Source organism: Dipodomys ordii, unplaced genomic scaffold (genome assembly GCF_000151885.1).
Source record: "Dipodomys ordii isolate 6190 unplaced genomic scaffold, Dord_2.0 Scaffold2, whole genome shotgun sequence".
Taxonomy (NCBI): domain Eukaryota; kingdom Metazoa; phylum Chordata; class Mammalia; order Rodentia; family Heteromyidae; genus Dipodomys; species Dipodomys ordii.
Window position 1 is genome coordinate 17,930,530 of NW_012267218.1, and position 19,954 is coordinate 17,950,483.

The 19,954-nt window shown below is 35.5% G+C and overlaps 1 protein-coding gene across 1 annotated transcript in view; it reads left to right on the forward strand.

Moving 5' to 3' along the window:
* Nucleotides 1–19,954, forward strand: part of Cep128 (centrosomal protein 128kDa) — a 294,901-nt gene that overhangs the window by 119,985 nt on the left and 154,962 nt on the right. The window contains exons 15-17 of the mRNA XM_013013420.1: nt 866–1,030; nt 11,748–11,924; nt 18,547–18,606. Coding sequence (XP_012868874.1) covers nt 866–1,030; nt 11,748–11,924; nt 18,547–18,606 — 402 coding nt within the window. The remainder of the gene's footprint in view (nt 1–865; nt 1,031–11,747; nt 11,925–18,546; nt 18,607–19,954) is intronic.

Here is a 19,954-nt window from a genome sequence, read left to right on the forward strand (position 1 = left end):
GAAAGCCAGCCCAGACAGGAAAGTCCATGAGACTCTTATCTCCAATAAACCACTCAGAAAATGAAAGTGGCACCATGGCTCAAGTGGTAGGGCATTAGCCTTGAGCTGAAGAGCTGAGGGACAGCACTGAGGCCCAGAGTTCAAGCCCCACGACTGACACAAAAAAACAACCAAAAAAGCGAAATTTGAGGAATTAGAAAGAACTGGAATTTTAAGATTGTTTATGGATGAGGGAATTGATCAGTCTGGAGTACCATTTTATAGCTTGTCCCTTTTGGAAGATTTCTTTTTGGTTGTGGTGCTTGAACTCTGGGCCTGGGCGATGTCCCTTCGCTCTTCAGCTCAAGGCAAGTGTTCTACCACTTGAGCCACACAGTGCCACTTTGAGTTTTCTGGTGGTTTACTGGAGATAAGAATCTCACGGATGTTCCTGCCCAGGCTGGCTTTGAACCATGATCCTCAGATCTTAGCCTCCTGAGTAGCTAGGCGTGAGCCACCGGCACCCAGCTTGGAACATTTCTTTTCCCTGGCTATTGTCACCATCCCTCCTTTTGATTGCAGAATGCCCCCAAACCTTTATCATTATCCAGCTCATCTCATCTCATTTATTTCTATCAAGTTGTTGCTTCTACCTCATTTGCTACTGTAGCACCCAGTGTAGTATAGTAACTGTTTCTTGTGAATGTTCGTATGTTCTGGTGATGAAAGGAATTCACAGAATACGTAAATTTTAACTTCTGCTTATGAATACATTGAGAGAGCTAATGTTTTGAAATTTTTCCCCACTGATATAATATGTAGTATGTTTGGTTTAATTTGACGATAGCCAGTGGGCTTTTTCTCCTTTTCCTTGTCTTTATCCCAGGCAGAGAGCTTAGAAGATAAGAATATTGCTAAAGTTCATCGTTGCCAACTAGAGAAGTTGAAATCACAGTGTGAAAGACTCACAGAGGAATTATCCCAGAATGAAAATGAGAACAAAAAACTCAAGCTAAAGTACCAGTGCTTAAAGGAGCAATTAGAAGAAAAGGTAAAAATATGAATGAGTTCTATTTTAAAAGACTTAATTTCTTTTTTTGTTGTTGTTGTTGTTTCTTTTTTTTTGTCTTCTTCTTTTGGGGATTGAAGTTGCATTTGATAAGCAAGTAATTTGCCACTGAGCTACATCCTTGACTTACTTTAAGAGACATTTAAGATTTTTCAATAGTATTTTTTTCTTTTAGTTGCTTTTATTTTTTGTTTATGTGGTATGGAGGAATTGATCTCAGGGCCTCTTGCATGCTAGGCAAGCACTCTACCACTAAGCCCACATTCCCTGCCCCCAAAGACATTTTACATATTCTATACTAATAAATGGTAACTTTCATAGGAATGTTATATGCTGTCAGAACAAAGATGACTTATTAATCACAATGCTGTGATTTTCTAGTTTTTTCAATAAAGTTCCTGTTGCATTTTCCTTTTTCTTTTCCAGTGTCTTAAAGTAGGAATTTAGAGGCAAAGTACAAAAAAAGGTTTGATGGTTTGCTGAGACCTTTGTATGTATCATGTATTTATGCCAACTCCTGTATGTATGTCAACTCATTTAATTTACACAACTGTTTGGATTAGAACCTGTTTCTAGCCTGTGTAAGTTGCTGTACGAGAACACTGCAGACTATGAATGGCTTCTAAACCGCAGAGTTTCTCATTGTCTAGGAGGTTGTGGGGTCTAGGACCAGGTACTGTCAGATTGAGGATCTGATGGGGGTCAGCTGGTGCCTTCTTACTGTGTCCTCCCATTGTAGAAGGGACAAGGGAGCTGATCCATTTGTGACAATTCCACTCTTGAGACCTCACCACCTTCTAGAAGCTTCACCTCATCCCCGAGTACTACCACATTGCAATATTATATTTCTGTGTATAAATATGTGGGTGACACATCTATGGCTGATCTATGTGGAAACCACAGTTTAAAATAATGATTAAATGCTCACTATGTACTAATCTGCATAGTAATTTTAAAAATTTCATAAGTGGGTTGTAACTTTGTACATCCCTACATACCACTTTTGTTTTCAGTAGAAAGAGATATACTTTAACTAATGTTTATTATCTTGGGTGGAGTAATCCGGATTTACTACTTTTAGGGCTCCTTGTATCAAAAAATCAACTAATATATGAAGTTTCATTCCCTGTATTATTTTTTTACTTATCTTGAGCACCTTATCCTATGTCAATGATGGTTTAATAGAGATATATGGGATAAGAATCATGAGCATAATCAGTGACTAATAAATATTATTATGTTTCCAAATGCATACTGATTAATGATCCAACCATTCAGTCAAATATTAGGAAATATTTTTAGACTGTACATTGTTTGCGTATGGTGTTTACTGCTACTGTGTAGCATTTTGCTGATGTTTATGTCAAACTTTGACTTTGTTAGTCATTTGAGACACATGGCATATTGGTGGCAGCCATGTGATAGCGCTGGCCGGTCTTGTAGTCCGTCAACAGTGTGATATTGAAGATATAAGTTCTAAGCCATCACTGTTAGACAGTTTCCTAGGATGCTTGCTAGTTGAGAAGAGGTACCACATCTTGTCCATTTTTGTAGCTCAAAATCAGAGACAGTGCCTGACACATAACTTATAACCAAATTATAAAGAGGCATGCATATGTAGCTATACACATGCACACACACACACACACACATAAGTTGGCTGTAGGAAATAAAAATTGAAAAAGAGACAACAAAAATATGTTTCCAGACAAGAAAAGTCCAAGGTTACTATTTAAGCAAAGTAATGGGCTTCCTAAATGCAAGCTATACATATTGAAGGAAATTTACAATGTGTTAATACCTAACGGGAAGCTTTAGTGTTTGTTGAACAAAGTTATATTCTTTTTTTTTTTCCGGTTGGTCATGGGGCTTGAACTCTGGGCCTGGGTGCTGTCCCTGAGCTGTTCAGCTCAAGGTAAGCACTCTACCACTTGAGCACCAGTGTTACTTCTGGTTTTCTGGTGTTAATTGGAGATAAGAGTCTCAAGACCTTTCCTGCCCAGGCTGACTTTGAACCATGATCATCAGATTTCAGCCTCCTGATTAGCTAGCATTACAGCATGAGCCACCAGCACCCAGCTAAAGTGATATTCTTAATCACCCATCCTCAGTGTGAGTATGTAATGTTGTTATTTCTTATACCTTGAAAAATTTTTTGCTATTCTTTTTTTTTTTTTTTTGGTGGCTTTCTTTACAGCTGTGCTTCTTGTCGTGTTATATTACTTGATAAGGTAAGGAATGTTTAAATTCCACGAAGATTCTTATATAGTTAGGACTGTGGTATTACTAATCAGTAGTAGAAGATTTCTGTTAGTACATAAGCACAGAATATCTAAATTTGCCATATTTCCCTATGATAATAAAATACATTTTTCCTAACATCTGATTTTGCTTTGACAAATATTATTTTTCTGTTTTACATGACAAAGAGAACAAGCATTATGTAACCAACAGAACTTTTACATTTGCATCAGGACTTTATTATGAGCTTCTTACCAGTGAAAAAGCTTTTTTGAAATGTTACAGAAATAATTTTTCCTATGTATAGTATTGTAAAAGTTTATTATTCTTTTTGCGTAAGTTTTATAGGAAAATATTTTATTTCCTCCTTTGTCCCAAAAGAATCCTATTGATATTAATCTTTTGATTCTCTCGGCGTTTACATGGAAACTTGTACTCTAGTCTCTGAGAAGCATTTTTATTGCTTTTACTGGAATATGTAACTCAACAAGAGTTGGTAAATAATGAAATCAACTTTGTTAAGTTAGGAGGCTTGTATAGTGCAAGTCTTTAAAAGTTTGTATAGTGCAAGTTTTTAACGTCTGATTTATATAGATCTGTATCTGAGCTAAGTTTTAAAAAAAATGTTCATATTTCCGAGCTGGGCATCATGTCTGCAGGTGTAACCTTATCTCTTTAGAGCCTTAGGCAATGAAGAGATTGAGTTTCAGGCTGGCCATAGCTACAAAGTGAGACCCTGTCTCAAAAATTTTTTTATTGTGATAAGTAGAGGTTTATTAATGATCCTATATTGTAGTGATTTTAAGTAATGTTATAGCACATATATTGAAGATTGATTTTAATTTTGATTATAATTGCATAATATTTGAAATAATTTGTTGTTAGAGTTAAGAAATCATTGTTTCATACATTATTGTACTTATGCTGTCATTGTCAGTATTCCTTTGGCTTTATGAGAAAGATGGCCATATTGTGAAATAATACATATACCTAAGTCCAACAAAACTTAAGAAAGATGTTGGTTTTCCACTGTTGGTAAAATAAACTTGTTGATAGTGTTCATTTTCCTTATATAAGAAAATGAGAAATTTATGTATAGGAATATATTTTTCTGTACATTCTAATCAGAATTATGTAAACATGCTTCTTGCTTGTTACCTGGAAGAAGTTGGAGGTGTTGCAACCTTCACTTTAGGCTTCCCCTTTAATGTCTATCCATTGTCACATCATTTGTCTAACTTTCCTGTGTCACAGGAGAAGCTGTTGTATGGTCACCATAATTTTCAGTTACCTAGCCTTTACAGTGTTGAAAAATTCTTGAAAGTCTTCAACTTTTTCTACTCCACCAAAGACTGGGTGCTAGTTTTGGTTTCACAAGTCTTGTTTTGGAATTCATAAGGTAGCACTGGGTTACTGAAGCAAGTGATTTTGATTGTTTTAACTACTTGATCCTTGTAACTGTGAAATATAAAAGGACCCTGAACAACATTGATTCCCAACATCTTATGTTATAGAGAAGAGTCTGTCCCAGAGAGTTAAATTGACTTGCCCAAGAACTGTAGCTGCCCCTTGGTAGAAATGGAAGTAGGACTCAAGGTTGCCAAGTCCTTTCTTTCCATTTTACCAGACTTTGTAGGAACCAAGTTGTACTAGCATATAGATCTTGTAGGTTATTTTAGATGCTCGGTTCCTTAGTACTTGTTTAGTTCAAAAGCTTTACTTAGTTGTCTTTAAAGATCCTTATTTTATTTTTACTTAGGAGATAAGTTATGATCACAAATTATAGACACTGAAAAGTAGAACCTTACCTGGAGAACAAGTCAGAACTCATATACTCTCCTTCCTAACCATGAAATGCTTTACTTAAATAATCTGAAAATGAAATTTATTAACATTTTAAGTCTATGACTATTATGGATGAGAAAACACTGGGAATAATTGTCTTTCTCAGAATCCATACTCTTTAAGCCATGATTATATTTTACAGTTTTAAGTGTGATTAGGATGATCATATTTTCAGTGTTAGATTCTGAAACTGAGAAAATACCTTGACTTATCCAACAGTCCATAGAAGTAGGATATGTAGTATTCTTCTTTATTTAGGATCAGAAAAATGAGTTACATTCATGTTTTTTTTTATTATATTGAAGTTTAAGGCTATTTCATTCAATCAGTTACCAAGCTCTTTTTTATACACACTTTAGAATGAGAATTTTCACTCATATTATTGCAAAAAGTATAATCAATGTCTGAAAATTTCACATAAAACCTATTTGTGAAAAGGTTTCAGTATTAAAAAAACTTCGTTTTGTAAATGGAGAGTGGATGTTAAGTACTCTCACTATAAAATAATTCTCTTTGATAATACATTTCAGAATAGGTTTCATCAATTCATAATGTCTAAAATTATACAATTCTTCCAGGGACAGATTGTTCACATTTGTAATCTTAGGTACTCAGGAGGATGAAATCTGAGGATCATGTTTCGAAGTCAGCCTATTCAGTTAAGTCTGTGAGATTCTTATCTCTAGTTAACCACCAAAAAGTCAAAAACAAACCTTTGGCTCAAGTGGTGGAGTGCTATCCATGAGCAAAGAGGCTCAGGGACAGTGCCCATACCCTGATTTCAAGCCCCAGGACAAGCACAAAAAACAAAAAAAGCCCACAACAACTGCACAGTGCCATCAATCTTAAAAATTGTGTTTTACTTCTATTTGAGCAGGAATTCATGGTTGCTGCTTATTTTTGAAAATGTACAATTTTCCCATATCTGCTCTATGAAGTACTTTCTTTTTACAAAATCGTATTTTCATATTTTGATTAAGAACTACTTGATGGCAGAATTTTCTGATTTCTGGTTTCAATTTTTTTTTTTACTAGAAATAAAGAAGAAGCAAATGAGCTATTGATTTCTAGCATTTATTTTTAATGATTAAACTTTAGGCCATTTTTAGGCAGACCCTTTTTTTTGAGTAGCTTAAATTATGTGAGTATAATAAAACTACCAAATACTAACTTGTACACAGTAGGATAGGAAGACCTCCCTATCACACAGACTTCAGTGCTTGCTTCAACTCACCCAGTCCTTGTGGGCTTTGGTTTGCCCTACAAGGCAGCAGCATAAAATGTTTGCCCAGGCTTATTTTCATTGAGCTTCTCTTTTGTTGACATTTAGAGCAATAATAATTCAGTTTTGTCATTTGGTCATGATCCAGCAACATTCTGTATACTCTTGGAAAAAATTGGTAGAATTAAGTATCGCATGCAGACACATTAGGTATACTATTAGAAGATACATTTATAATTTTTTAATGTTCTTTTTGTAAGGAAAAATGTGCATGGAAGTATCCCATAAGGAATCAACAAGGAGAGTAAGAAATCCTAATGGGTTTAAACATTTCTCCTGAGATGAGTGATACTTTTTTTTCATTTGAAAATTAAACAACACTCATTCCAAGTGCACATTTTGAAACTCTAGTTGTGTGTTGCTTTGTTCATATTTTGTTTCAGACATAGAAGTACATAAAAAGTAGATGATTTAAAATAACTAGTGTTACTTTCTGTCCTAAGTATTTGACTTAAGAGAAATATGTAATAAATACAAAATGATCTTAATAATGAATGCAGAAAGTACCCCTTAGAAGGTATTTTTGTTTCCAACTTTGAATATTAATGTCTAGGAATGCGGCCAATGCATATCCTAGCACTTTTTGATTGTACTGCTAATGATCTTTCAATTACTCAATACTCTCCTAGAAAAGGATACTAAAAAGCCAAGGCAAGAATAATTTCCTTAACTGAGGTTAAAAGTTTAAATTTGAATTTCCATTCTATTTGTTTATACTTTATGGATAACTTTTGTAATTTTGCTGAAAATAAGTTGAGTGTTTGAAACCATTCCAGGGTTTAACACGCACCAATCATGTAGTCAATATTCTGATAAGCAATTTATTTTTCTATTTCTATTGTTTTAGTGAGTCAATCTCTCTCTCTCTCTCTCTCTCTCTCTCTCTCTCTCTCTTCTGGCTCTTTCTCTCTCTCTCTTTCATACCAAATTTGAACTCAGGGTCTGACATTTATTAGACAGGCATTGTAACACTGGACCTTTCCCCCACTCTCTTTTTTCTTTCCTTTATTTTTCCTATTAGGATTCAGGTATTTTTTCCTGTGGAGCTGGCTTTAGTCTGTGATATTCTCTGTCTCTCTGTCTCTGTCTCTGTCTCTCTCTCCTCCCCCTCTCTCCCTCTCTTTCTGGCTCTGTGCACTATTCCTGAGCTTTTGTGCTCAAGGCTAGTGCTCTACAAGTGGAGCTGCACTTCTGGCTTTTTTTTGGTTAATTGGAGATAAAAGACTCATGTTCTTTTCTGCTCAAGCTGTCTTCAGACCATGATCTTCATATCTCAGCCTCCTGAATAGCTTGGATTATAAGCGTGAGCTATCAATGTCTAGCTTATTTTGTAATTCTACCACATAGCTGGGATTTATGGGCTTACATTATCATGCTTGTCTTATTAATTGAGAAAGGTTGGTAACTTTGATTCCAAATCTCTCCCAATCTGTTCCCAATCTGCCTCCCAAGTCGCTGATATTCTAGATATGAGCCCCAGTGCCTCAGTCTTACTCTTAATAAACTACTAATCGTGCTTCTTTTCTTTTGGGACTAACTATAAATATCAGTTTAAGAAGGAACAGAGTATATCTCTGGTCTGTGTGGCAACATCATATCTTGATGAACAGCACCAAGGTGAGAGTTGATGTGTGCGTTCAAGAGAGATCACAGAACAATACAGGGAAGCCAAAGAGAAAGGAGATGGGCCAGCATTTGTCTGGTATAACAACGCTTATAGAGAGACTTAATCAAGAGAGCACCATTACTTCCTTCTGATGGCGGTGGTCCAAGTGGCCCCGCAATTGGGTGCTACCTCCTAAAGGACTATTTTTCTCTCACATCAATATGAAGAACCAAACCTCCCCTGAATGAATTTTTTTACCCTTATTTTTGCCATTCTACAAGGCAGTTTATGAATACAGTGCATCTTGATCAGTGTCACCCCTTTCTTTCATTGTTCTCACTCATCCCTCTTAACCCACCCCTTTCCTCACTTTTCTTACTTTTTGTAGGATATAGATGGAATTCTTGATTGCATTCATTAATCTTTATTCTCTTCACTTGTATACTCTTCTTCTTCTCTTCCCCCCACCCCATACCTTTCAAGTACCCATTTCCTGGTGTTTATTTCACAAGTGAATTCTTGAGGGAAGAAAACATATCCTAAGTTAAGAATTCAGATCCTAAGCACTGAGAAAGGATGAAGAACAGTATGGTTTAAATTCAGAAGCCCAATAAAATTAAAGCAAGTGGGGAAAAAGCAGGAAATTTATAGCATTTGTAATAATGAGGAAGTAACGCACTCTGTTGGAACTTGTGATGTTCGTGTTGGATGACTGTCAGAAGTATCATGGAAGGAATTTCTGCAGTAGAAGGTAGTTGAACCTACTGATCTTGAATTCCTGTGAGCCCATTAATCTGTGGCTTTCCCTCCAAAGGAAATTTGTTCATGTCATGCTATCTCACAAAGGGTGATGGAGATGGGCAGGAAAGTTGTCCTCACTGAAGTGATCATATATAGAGTACAATGGTATTTATTTATTTATTTATTTTTGTTGGTCTTGGGGCTTGAACTCTGGGCTTGGGCACTGTCCCTGTACTCTTCAGCTCAAGGCGAGTGCTCTACAGCTTGAGCCAATGCGCCACTTCCAATATCAATGTGGTTTTTTTTTTTTTTTTTTTTGGTCTGGTTGTGGGGCCTGAACTCTGGGCCTGGGCGCTGTCCCTCAGCTCTTCAGCTCAAGGCTAGCGCTCTACCACTTGAGCCACAGCGCCACTTCCAGCTTTTTTCCTTTTGCTTATGTGGTGCTGAGGAATCAAACCCAGGGCCTCATGCATGCAAGGCAAGCGCTCTACCGCTGAGCCACCTTCCCAGCCCCAAATATCAACGGTTTTAAGAATGTAAAATGCTGGTGTCATGGTAAAGCACCTGCTTAACAAGTTGAAGCTGTGAAGTAAAATTCTAGTACTGCAACAGAAATAGCTAATTATGGCAAAATTGTTTTCATCAGTAATACACAAAAAGATGATAGTGGATTAAACAGATGACTGAGAAGGGAGTGAGGAAAAATATTTTATGGGAACATTGTTGTGAATTGAATTCCTTAGATTAAGTATATGGACAGTCCTCTGACATATCAGTGACCCCGATACAGTATTTTCTCTATTAGCAATGTAGCAGTGAGACTATTACAGTCTCTTGATGGCCTTATGTTTATGTAGAAGAACCCTCCTAGCATAATTCAGGATCCCCTTTGGGTATAAAGCTGCAGGGCATTGTCAAATTGGAGTCTTCAAATTACCATGGGCTTGATGCTATTTAAACGTTATTTCATAAACTGAACTCTGCTCTGATTTTCTGTTTGTTAACCCACATTCTGATTATAATTTGACTTTCCATCTAGTTCATGCTAAAGGGAGATAGTGCAATAGTTATGCTGATACAAACATTGTGATCCATATGGCAGTTGTGGTTCTCATCGTGAACTAATGTAGTTAACTGAATGGCATTCAAGTTTGTACATTAATGTTGCTCTACTGCTGAAAGATGACTCTACTCAGAGTACCTAAATGAAAGAAGGTCTCCTTTCTAAGTTTTCAAAGCTGAGAGCCAGACTAAGGTGGTGGATTGAGTTGAACTTTTCTTATTGGAAGTAGTTCAGCTTATATCGGAGTTGCAGAAGTCAGAAATGGTCAGGAAGATATGAGAAACTACTTAAGAGTAAAATTCAGTAGAAAGGAGGCAGGTGAAGCTGTAGAAAATGGCTGAACAGTTTTTTTGTCATTTTGGGTTGAGCATGTTTTGTTCATTTAACGTAAGTTGAAATGAAAGAAAAAACATTTATCCTTCATTTGGTAAAGCATCTTCCTTTTATGATTAATTTTCAATGACTTGATTTCCTTGTTATTTCTTTGAAATTCAAGCTGCTTCTCCCTCCCCGCCCCCGCCATAATTTCCCTGGTTTTGTTGTATTTAATTAAGAAAATATTTTGAGGTTTCTTCATACTAACCAGTGATCAGGACTTTGATTCACTGTTTATATTTAAAATCTAGTAATTGTTTTATTCAATTATGAGTCTTATGCAATAAAACTTTGAATTTCTCCAGTACATATTAACCAGCCTTATTATCCAAATTGTTAGGGATCAAATGTGTTTCAGATTTTGGAATAGTTGCAGTGACTGTTCTTGTTAAGTATCTTTAGTCCAAAATCCAAGTGTTTCAAAATATGAAATATTCTGAGTGTTATATTAGTGTTGAAGATGTTCTGGATTTTGGGATACTTTAGATTTGGGTTTTTAGATTAAGGATTTTACCTTGAGTCTGTAGAGGGCGGCAAGGCGCAAGTGGTAGAGTGTCTGCTTTGCAAGGTCGAGGCCTTGCGTTCTATCCCCAAAGAAATTCTTGAATGAAAGTGTGTAATCGTAATGGTTGAGAATTGATTTTCCTAGAAGAGGCTCTAAGTACTGTACTCTCTTAACAGTTCTGGAAAAACCCTTTTCATGAAATATATTTTCTTACTTGCAATACATCTCCATTTGCTCTTATCAAATTTCTGTGACTTAAATGCATGTGTGTAGTGTGATTGTATGTAAAATGTTAGATTCTTTTTTTAACTGTGCACTTTTTTTTCCTTCTTGACCTTTTTGTTGACATTATTAAGGAGTTGTACAAAGAATGTTAGGATTTAAAATATGTTTTAACTGCATTAAGGTAACATGTTTTTCTGTAATTAAGAAATTAATGGCATCATATTTTGTAGTTTACATTCCCAATGTTTTACTGATATTTAGGGCAAACTCGTAGCATTAGCTTTTTTTACCCTCTGATTCACTAATGACAATATTATTAAATATAAAGGATTGTATCTTGTTTATTTTGTTTTTAGAATTATTAAAGTATTGTTTGCTGTGTTTTCTTACAACTTCCCAAACTTCTTTTTTTGGTCAGCCATGGGGCTTGAACTCTGGGCCTGAGCAGTCCCTCAACTCTTCAGCTCAAGGTTAGTGCTCTACCACTTGAGCTATCATGCCACTTCTGGTTTTCTGAGTGGTTTATTGGAGATAAGAGTCCCATGGACTTTCCTGCCTAGGTTGGCTTTGAACTGTGATCATCAGATCTCAACCTGAGTAGCTAGGATTACAGGCGTGAGCCACCGGCACCCGACTATTGACGTCTGAATTCTATAACTTTACCTCATTTCACAGGCAGGCAGAGTGTTTCATATTAGCAAAGTAAAGGGACCGACAAAATCAAGTGTGTATTCTAATTCACTTCCTTGATTTGGTGATCCAGATAAGTATTTCTTGGCTTTTTTTAAATGATTGACTCTCTTTTCAATTTCACAGGAAAAGCATATAAGTAATGAAGAAGAACACTTACGGAGAATGGAAGAGGCCAGATTGCAACTCAAAGATCAACTTCTTTGTCTGGAGACTGAACAGGAATCCATTCTTGGTGTGATAGGAAAGGAAATTGATGCAGCCTGTAAAACTTTCTCTAAGGATTCAATGGAGAAATTGAAAGTAATTATGAGTTCTCATTGTACCTTAAATTTACAGTTAGTTTCCTAATCTATAATTATAATGGGATTATAATATATGATTACCTAGTGGTCACTTTTTATTTTAGAAAGTTTTATGAAGTGAATGGTGTAAGATAATTCCATTGAAATACCTCTGTGTATATCACTGTATAAAAGAAAATGCTTTATAAAAGTCAGCACTTCTGAGTAAGGAAAATATTTTGAGTCATTATCATAGACAGTTTTGGTGCTGGTAGTATAATACCTGCTGCCATCTATTGGGTTCTGTGTGAGGTCCTAAGGTAAGTATTGTTCAGACAGTCACTAAGCCTGAAAACTACCCAATCTATAAAGTATTTTAATCAAATTCACTGTAGAGAAAACCAGACCATCTATAGGGGTTAAGTAATGTGACACTGGATATCTATATAGTTAAATGTTAAACTAAGACTTTAAACTTTGAGGTTCTAATTCTGGAAGCTAAGTAACCACTTAGAGCATATATTAAGCTTACTTTTTCCTTTGCTTAAAATCTAATGTTCCTCATTGACTTACATGACTCTAGGATAGATAGAGAACATTGTATTACTTTGATTTTCTTTACCCATAGCATATTGTGGTGTAGCGTCACTTAGAGTGATATTCTTTATTTCATGATCCCACAGCACTCAAAAGTATGGTATTATGTCTGAAAGATTTTCCTCTTCATGTGTTCTTTTTATTTTGTAATCCTTTTTCTCTTTCCACTTCTAAAATGATCTTTCCTTCCACAGTTCCCTCTTTCTACCACTGCTTTTCTTTTATATGTTTCTTTTTCAAAATAGTGTTTAAAAGAAAACAAAACTACTAAAAAGGTTAGGATTCAGTTTCTTTTTAAATTTTATTTTATTGTAAAGGTGATATACAGAGGTATTATAGCTACATAAGTAAGGTAATGAGTACAATTCTCAGCCTTAATAGAAATATTTCAGTTGGGAGATTTTGATAGAGTTAATAGAAAATTTATAATTTGTATTGCCACATACCTTCTTTATAAAAATGTAAGATGTCAGTTTGTGGAGATGGAAGGCTCATATGAGCAGTAGTTTGTCTTCAGAGGAAGACTGGCTCAGGGCTGATTCAGTGTTTTGATATTGGCTTAGTTCTTTTATTCCTCACAGTGCTTTTAAAGTTTAAATCTTTCTGATTTGCTTATGTTTAAGTTCTAATTCTGACTTAGTTATGTTTAAGTCCTAATTTTACCTAAAAGAAATATATTTTAATAAGTAAAAGTTTGCTCTATATTTAAATACTTAAGTATGGATAGGTAGTATTTTTATCATGTAGGAATATAAAAATGGAAATGTTTGAATCATGTTATATATATCCACCTTGCAAGCAAAAATTTTCTTTGTGGGGGCACAAATTCTCTTTCCATTTTATGCCAAAACATCATCATACTCTTTTTTTAAAGCATGGAGTGTTTGTGGTTAATTGGTATTTACATTTCTTCCTTTAGAGAGAGATAAATTCAGTGGAAGTCTTTGGTAGAAAGTAAATTTAGAAGAGTCTACATATTTTTCTTTGTAGGTCTTTCTACATTAGTAACATCTGTTATTTTGTTGTTACATAATTGGAAAAAAATGGATACCTATGAATTTAGCATTTGCTGTTACCTCTGAGAAAAAGACCCAGAAATTCATTAAATATGAAATGATTATTTTTGTTCTTCTGTGGAAGAACAGCAGAAGAATCATTGACTATGCTTCTAAAAACAGAGAATTCGAAGTTATCTTTTGTCACCTCTTGATTTTAAAAATAATATTACTGGTGAACTCTTCAGCCAGTTGTTATAAAGAGTAGCTGTACTGTGGAATAAATTCAATAATAGATTTGTAAAAAATTATTTGAGAAAAATTCTGGGGAATGTTGAAATTATTTTTATTTTTTCTGGTCACTCTACTTACTTTGTTTTAATAAATTCTTACAATGTTTTTTAAACACAAAGAAAGACATACAGTTAAACTCCATTATAAAATATTTAGAAAGATTAAAGGCACATCATTCTTTTTTAAATTTAATTTAATTTTGTTGTCAAGGTGATGTACAGAGGGGTTACAGTTACATGAGTAAGGTAATGAGTATATTTCTTGTTGAACATTGTTGCCCCTTCCCTCACTTTTCTCCCACTTTCCTTCTCCCATAACTCTCTGGCACCCCAGGTTGTAAAGTTCATTTCCAACATAGTATCTTGTTATTTTGTTATTACTTTTCCCTTCCTCAAATCAAATAAAGGTATATACAAGACACAGGATACCAGAAGAAAAAACAGTGACAACAGGGGATAAACCAAAGCGGGGAACAATGAAAGTAAAAAGAAATAACATCACACAGTACATTAAAAACAACAACGACAACAACAACAGCAAATTCCTCTTGTTTCTATATTTTGGAGTTCATTTCGATTGGCATCATTTTATATGGTGATAAGCTACATCATTCTTTTTTTTTTTTTGTAAATATACTATACAGAGGGTTACAGTTACATGAGTGAGGTAATGAGTACACTTCCTCTTGAACATTGTTACCCCCTCCATTGTTTTCCCCCTACCATCCCCTCCCTCCCTCCCTCCCTTCCCCGAGGTTCTTTTTTTTTTTTTTTTGATTGTGATTAAGTGATTACATAATTTCCGGAAATTCACAGTATTGTGGAATAATGATGCTCATTTAAAGTCACAAGTTCATTCTAAATTTCCTGGAGCAAATTGTCTATCACAGTCTGTAATATATAACGGTGCTCACATGTTACATACCATATATGTGATCAGCAGCATGGGGATATTTAGTAGTGGTTCAACCAGATGAGTGGGAGTTCTTTTTTTCTTAAGTCCTGTTAGTTTTGTCATATCACCTAACATTTTGGATTTAGCATCCACTTATCAGGGAGTACATCATTCTTATAAGCCAATCTTTTATAATTTAAGAATTGAACTCTGGTTCTGAATAATGTCTTTATTTTAATCTGATCTCCACTAATACTTGATCAGAATATTCTTCAGTTGGAGAACATAATAAGGATAGATTTTGGAACCAGCAGATAGAAGTTCAAATTGCATCTCTTCCAATTTCTAATGCATGGCCTTGGATGAGTTGTGTTAATTATCCTAAGAATTTATGTGCAAAGGTCAAACTTGGCTCATTATGCAGCTAAAGTAAAATGACATAGAAGTATATATATTTGAAATATTTTGCACTTTGTAGATACTAAAGTAATGTAAGCTAGTGGTATTTTATGGTGTCTCTTTTGGTAGTATTTTCAGATATAGTTTCTGTTTTTTATGATATAGTTTCTCATCTTTTGTAATATAGCTTCTCTTTTTTTTCATGACAAGTGTCTGTTACTGTGTTCATGTCATAACAGATCCCGAAGTTCATTAAAATGGATGGGTGTATCTCCATGAACAGTAATAGTAGTGCACTGAGGTGTTGTGTGTGCCACACACTGCCGTCACTCACCACATTCAATCTACACCTTAGCCTTATGAGGCAATTTGTCCACTTTGCAGGTAATTACCTTCAGGGTAGGGAGGTCACACCACACTATTCGTCAGTACGCAAGACTATTCTCTTGTTTGTTTTTTTCCTGCCATTTTTAATGTTTGTTTTTTTTTATTGTGAAAATACCATACAGAGGGGTTAAATTACTTGAGCAAGATAATAAGTACATTTCTTTTTTTTCTGGAAATAAATTTATTTTTATTTTTTATGGTGAAAATACTGTACAGAGGGGTTACAATTACATGGACAAGATAATGAGTGCATTTCTTATCAAGCATTGTTGCCTCCTCCTTTGTTTTCCCCTGCCATCCCTGCCCTCGCATCTCCATGAACATATTCCCTTCCTTTCCTCCCACCCCCCCTGCCAAAGTTGTAAAGTTCGTTTTTCAACATAGCATTTTGTACATCTCATTGTTGCAATGGGTCCACCTATATCCCTATTTAAACAATTTGTTTTCCCCTTCCCCTCCACAAATTATACCAACATCAAGTGAAAACAGGGGTTATACTGGGGGGGAGGGACATACAAAGCAACAAAACAATTACCTTATAAATATGCTAGAAACAACAGCAAGAAAGAAAAAAAACCACTTGTGTCTTTATCTTGGGGTTCATTTCGCCTAACATCATCTTATCTGACCTTTTCTGCTTGTCTCAGACATATATTAGTTATTGCAAATAAGGGAAACCATGGGACCTATGTTTCTTTGGGCCTAGCTTACTTCACTGAATATAATTTTTTCCAAGTCTTTCCATTTCCTAACAAATGGGGCAATGTCATTCTTTCTGATGGAGGCATAGAATTCCATTGTGTATATATACCACATTTTCTTGATCCATTCATCTACTGAGGGGCATCTGGGTTGGTTCCATATATCTTAGCTATAGTAAATAATGCTGCAATAAACATAGTCGTGCTGGTAGCTTTAGTATGGTCTTGTTTGTGAACATTCAGGTAAATGCCCAAAAGTGGGATTGCTGGGTCATAGGGGAGCTCTATGTGGAGTCTTTTGAGGAACCTCCATACTACTTTCCAAAGTGGTTGAACAAGTTTATACTCCCACCAACAATGCAGTAGGGTTCCCTTCTGTCCACATCCCCCTCCAGCATCTATCGTTATTAGAGTTCTTGATTATAACCATTCTAACTGGGGCTAGATGGTATCTCAATGTTGTTTTGATTTGCAACTCCAAATAGATCAAAGACCTCAGAGTCAAAGCAGACATTCTGAAACATTACAGGAAGGAATAGGAGAAACCCTAGGTCTCCATGGCACAAGCTGAAAATTTCTTAATAGAGACCCAGAAACACAACAAATCAAAGAAAGGTTGGACAAATGGTATTGCATGAAGTTGCAGAGCTTCTGTATGGCAAAGGACATAGCTAGCAAGATCAATAGAAAGCCCATGGATTGGGAGAAGATCTTCACTAGCCATACAACGGACAAGGGGCTCATATCTAAAATATATCTGAAACTCAGAAAAAATAAATCTCCGTACAACAAATCCTCAAAGAAACAATTGTCCAATAAACAAGTGGGCTAAAGACTTAAAGAGAAGCTTCTCTGAAGAAGAAAGAAGGATGGTCACTAGACACATGAAGAAATGCTCAACCTCTCTAGCCATAAAAGAAATGCAAATCAAGGCTATTCTCTTAAACAAAAAAAACATGAAACACATAAAATTGTATTCCATATCTCAATCATGTCTCCAATCTTGAGCATTTTATCCTAGGTCAAGGAAAGTGTGAGATATATGAAAAGCAACGTAATCAGACTGACTCATGGAGGTTTAAAAATATGCAGCAGAATAGTGGGCTTTGAAAGAGGAAGAAAATGCTGAGAGTGAGGGTGACCAGAGAAAATTTTAGTGCAGTGGACCCGAGGAGACTGGGATAGAAAAGTCGATGAAAGCAAGGTTGGATATCAGAATGTAACACTTTTGATATGGCATGGAGCATCCATTCATCAGCTGTCAGAATGGATGAACTAATGATTGTCTTAGGAAGAAAATCATGTGCAGACACATCAGGAGGTATGGATATACTTGAAGATAGGAGTAAACATTTATTTATTAAAAAACAACCTAGAAATATATCCTGCAAAAGTATCATATATTCCAGGATACAAAGTAAGTGGAATGCTAAGAAACTTTATGTTTATAATTAGGAAGTCACTGACATTCTTTATTTTATTGTAAAGATGCTGTACAGAGGGGTTACAGTTACATGAGTAAGGCAATGAGTATATTCCTTGTTGAGCATTGTTATCCCTTTCCCTTGTTGCTCTCCCATTATACCTTCTCTCCCCCCACCTCTCTCACTCCTCCCCCCCATTCTGTTTTTTTTTTTTGGTATAACATTATTTTAGTAAGAAAGTTAAATTGGATGGCGAGAGGTTCTATGAATGTGTTGTTATAAAGGAAATCAGGGCAGCATATAACAATTTAATATAGAATTTATTATTTTGAAATATAAAGCACTGTTGCATACAGTTGGGTTGAGTTTTTCTGTTCAAAATCACTGAAGAAGCAAAATGGTCTCATGATATTAAGTTAAAGAAAGATAAATGAGGCAAATAATTAAGTTGCCATGTAATTATCAGCCTCTGGGAATACATTATATTGAAGAAGACCAAGGAAAACAAACACACCAAGGTTTCCTGCCATGTGCAATTCTGTGGCATCAACCTTCAGAGATTCTAGTGAGAGTTGCACTTTATAATTGATTATTTTCATGTCTCTATAGTTGAGCTATATTTGAGTATCAGCAAGGAAATAAACATAAGTAAGCACTCAATACATAATGGTTAGACTCAGATGAGACTGGTACCAACTCTTTTTTATTTAATTTTTTTATTGTTATTATAGAGATGATGTACGTAGGGGTTGCAGTTACAAAAGTCAGATGAAGAGTACATATCTTTTTGGACAATGTCACCCCTTCCCTTGCTCTCTCCCAGTTTTTCCCTTTTTTTTTCTTTTTTTAATACATAAGTTTAGTGACTAAGCTTTTAGATGCTATGGTGAATAACTTCATATTAGTTCATGTCAGAGGAAAACCTATAGTGATACCTTCTTCTTTTGTAGGTTTTTTCATCTGGTCCTGATATACATTGTGATCCACATCGCTGGTTAGCAGAAAGCAAGGTAATATTTATGATCTTCAGGACATCCTTTGTTGTTTTGCTGTATGTTTTTTCACCAAATTGAGCATACAAAGCTGAAATACCTTATTGGGGAAGATAACACTGAAGCACATTTGAGAAACTTGAATAGTTTTGTATTTTAATATTTAGAAGTTAGCTTAAGTAGATTGATGTAGAATTAGAGTATGAAGGAATATAAATCTGTTGAAGCATAAAAACCTGGATTGTCAAAAAGACAAATGATTCTTTTTCCTTAAAAAAAGTTTTTTTTTTCTTGTGCTGGTACTGGGGCTTGAACTCATAGTCTTGGGGCTGTCAGGGTTTTGCACAAGGGCTATTCCTTGAGCCGCAGCTCTGCTTTTTCTGTGAAGATGGTTGACTGGAGTCTCCTGGACTTTTCTTGTGATCCTCAGATCTCAGCCTCCTGAGGACCCAGGAATTTTCATATGTGTTTCGGATTTATCTGGAAATGTGCAAAAGTCAGGGAAGTTTCAGCTAACCTTCATTTTTCACTATATACTTACCATATTATGGTTCTTCAGGGTAAAGACCTGTCATCCCATATGGCTCAGAAAAATTATGTCACCTCTTTCATAAAGTGCAACAGGTGTACTGTAGTGCCTACCTGTAATCCTAGTTACTTGGAAGGAAGACAGTGAGATGACCTCATTTCAAGCCACCAGCCACCTAGAAAAATTTTAAGACATCTTGTCAACTCATAACTGGGCACACTGGCACATGTCTGTCATCCCAAGCTACCCTGGAAAGCTGAGAATGGAAAGGTGTGATTCTAAGGTAAGCTGAGGCAGAAAAACCCAGGAGACTTCCTCTGTACTTCCAAATGGACACAAGTGCCATGGCCCTATCATTCCAGCAACCACAGGAAGCCTAAAATGGGTGGATCCGAGCTCAGGAATGCTCTTGCACAAAATGTGATCCCCTTTCTCAAAAATAATGAAAAATAGAACCAAGGCTCAAATGGTAGGGTGTCAGACTAGCAAGCACAAGCTCCTCAGTTTCACCAAAATAAACCAGCAAACCAACAATTCAACCAAAAGATAACTTCCTGATTCATGGGGCTTTGGCACTATGGCATTAGGTAAGCAAAAATAAACAAAGTGAATTTTCTAATTATAAACAGTCTATTCTACTATGGAATAATTATCAGCTACTATATGTAAGATAAACTTGGAAAGTTCATTGACTGCACTATATGGAATGTTATGAGTTTATGGAATGTTATGAGTTACCTATTTATGTATTAACTTGTATGCACTAGCATTTCTTTTTAGACTGCTTTTACTTATGTTCAAAGCATGGGTATTGAAAATCTTATTTTTATTTATGTT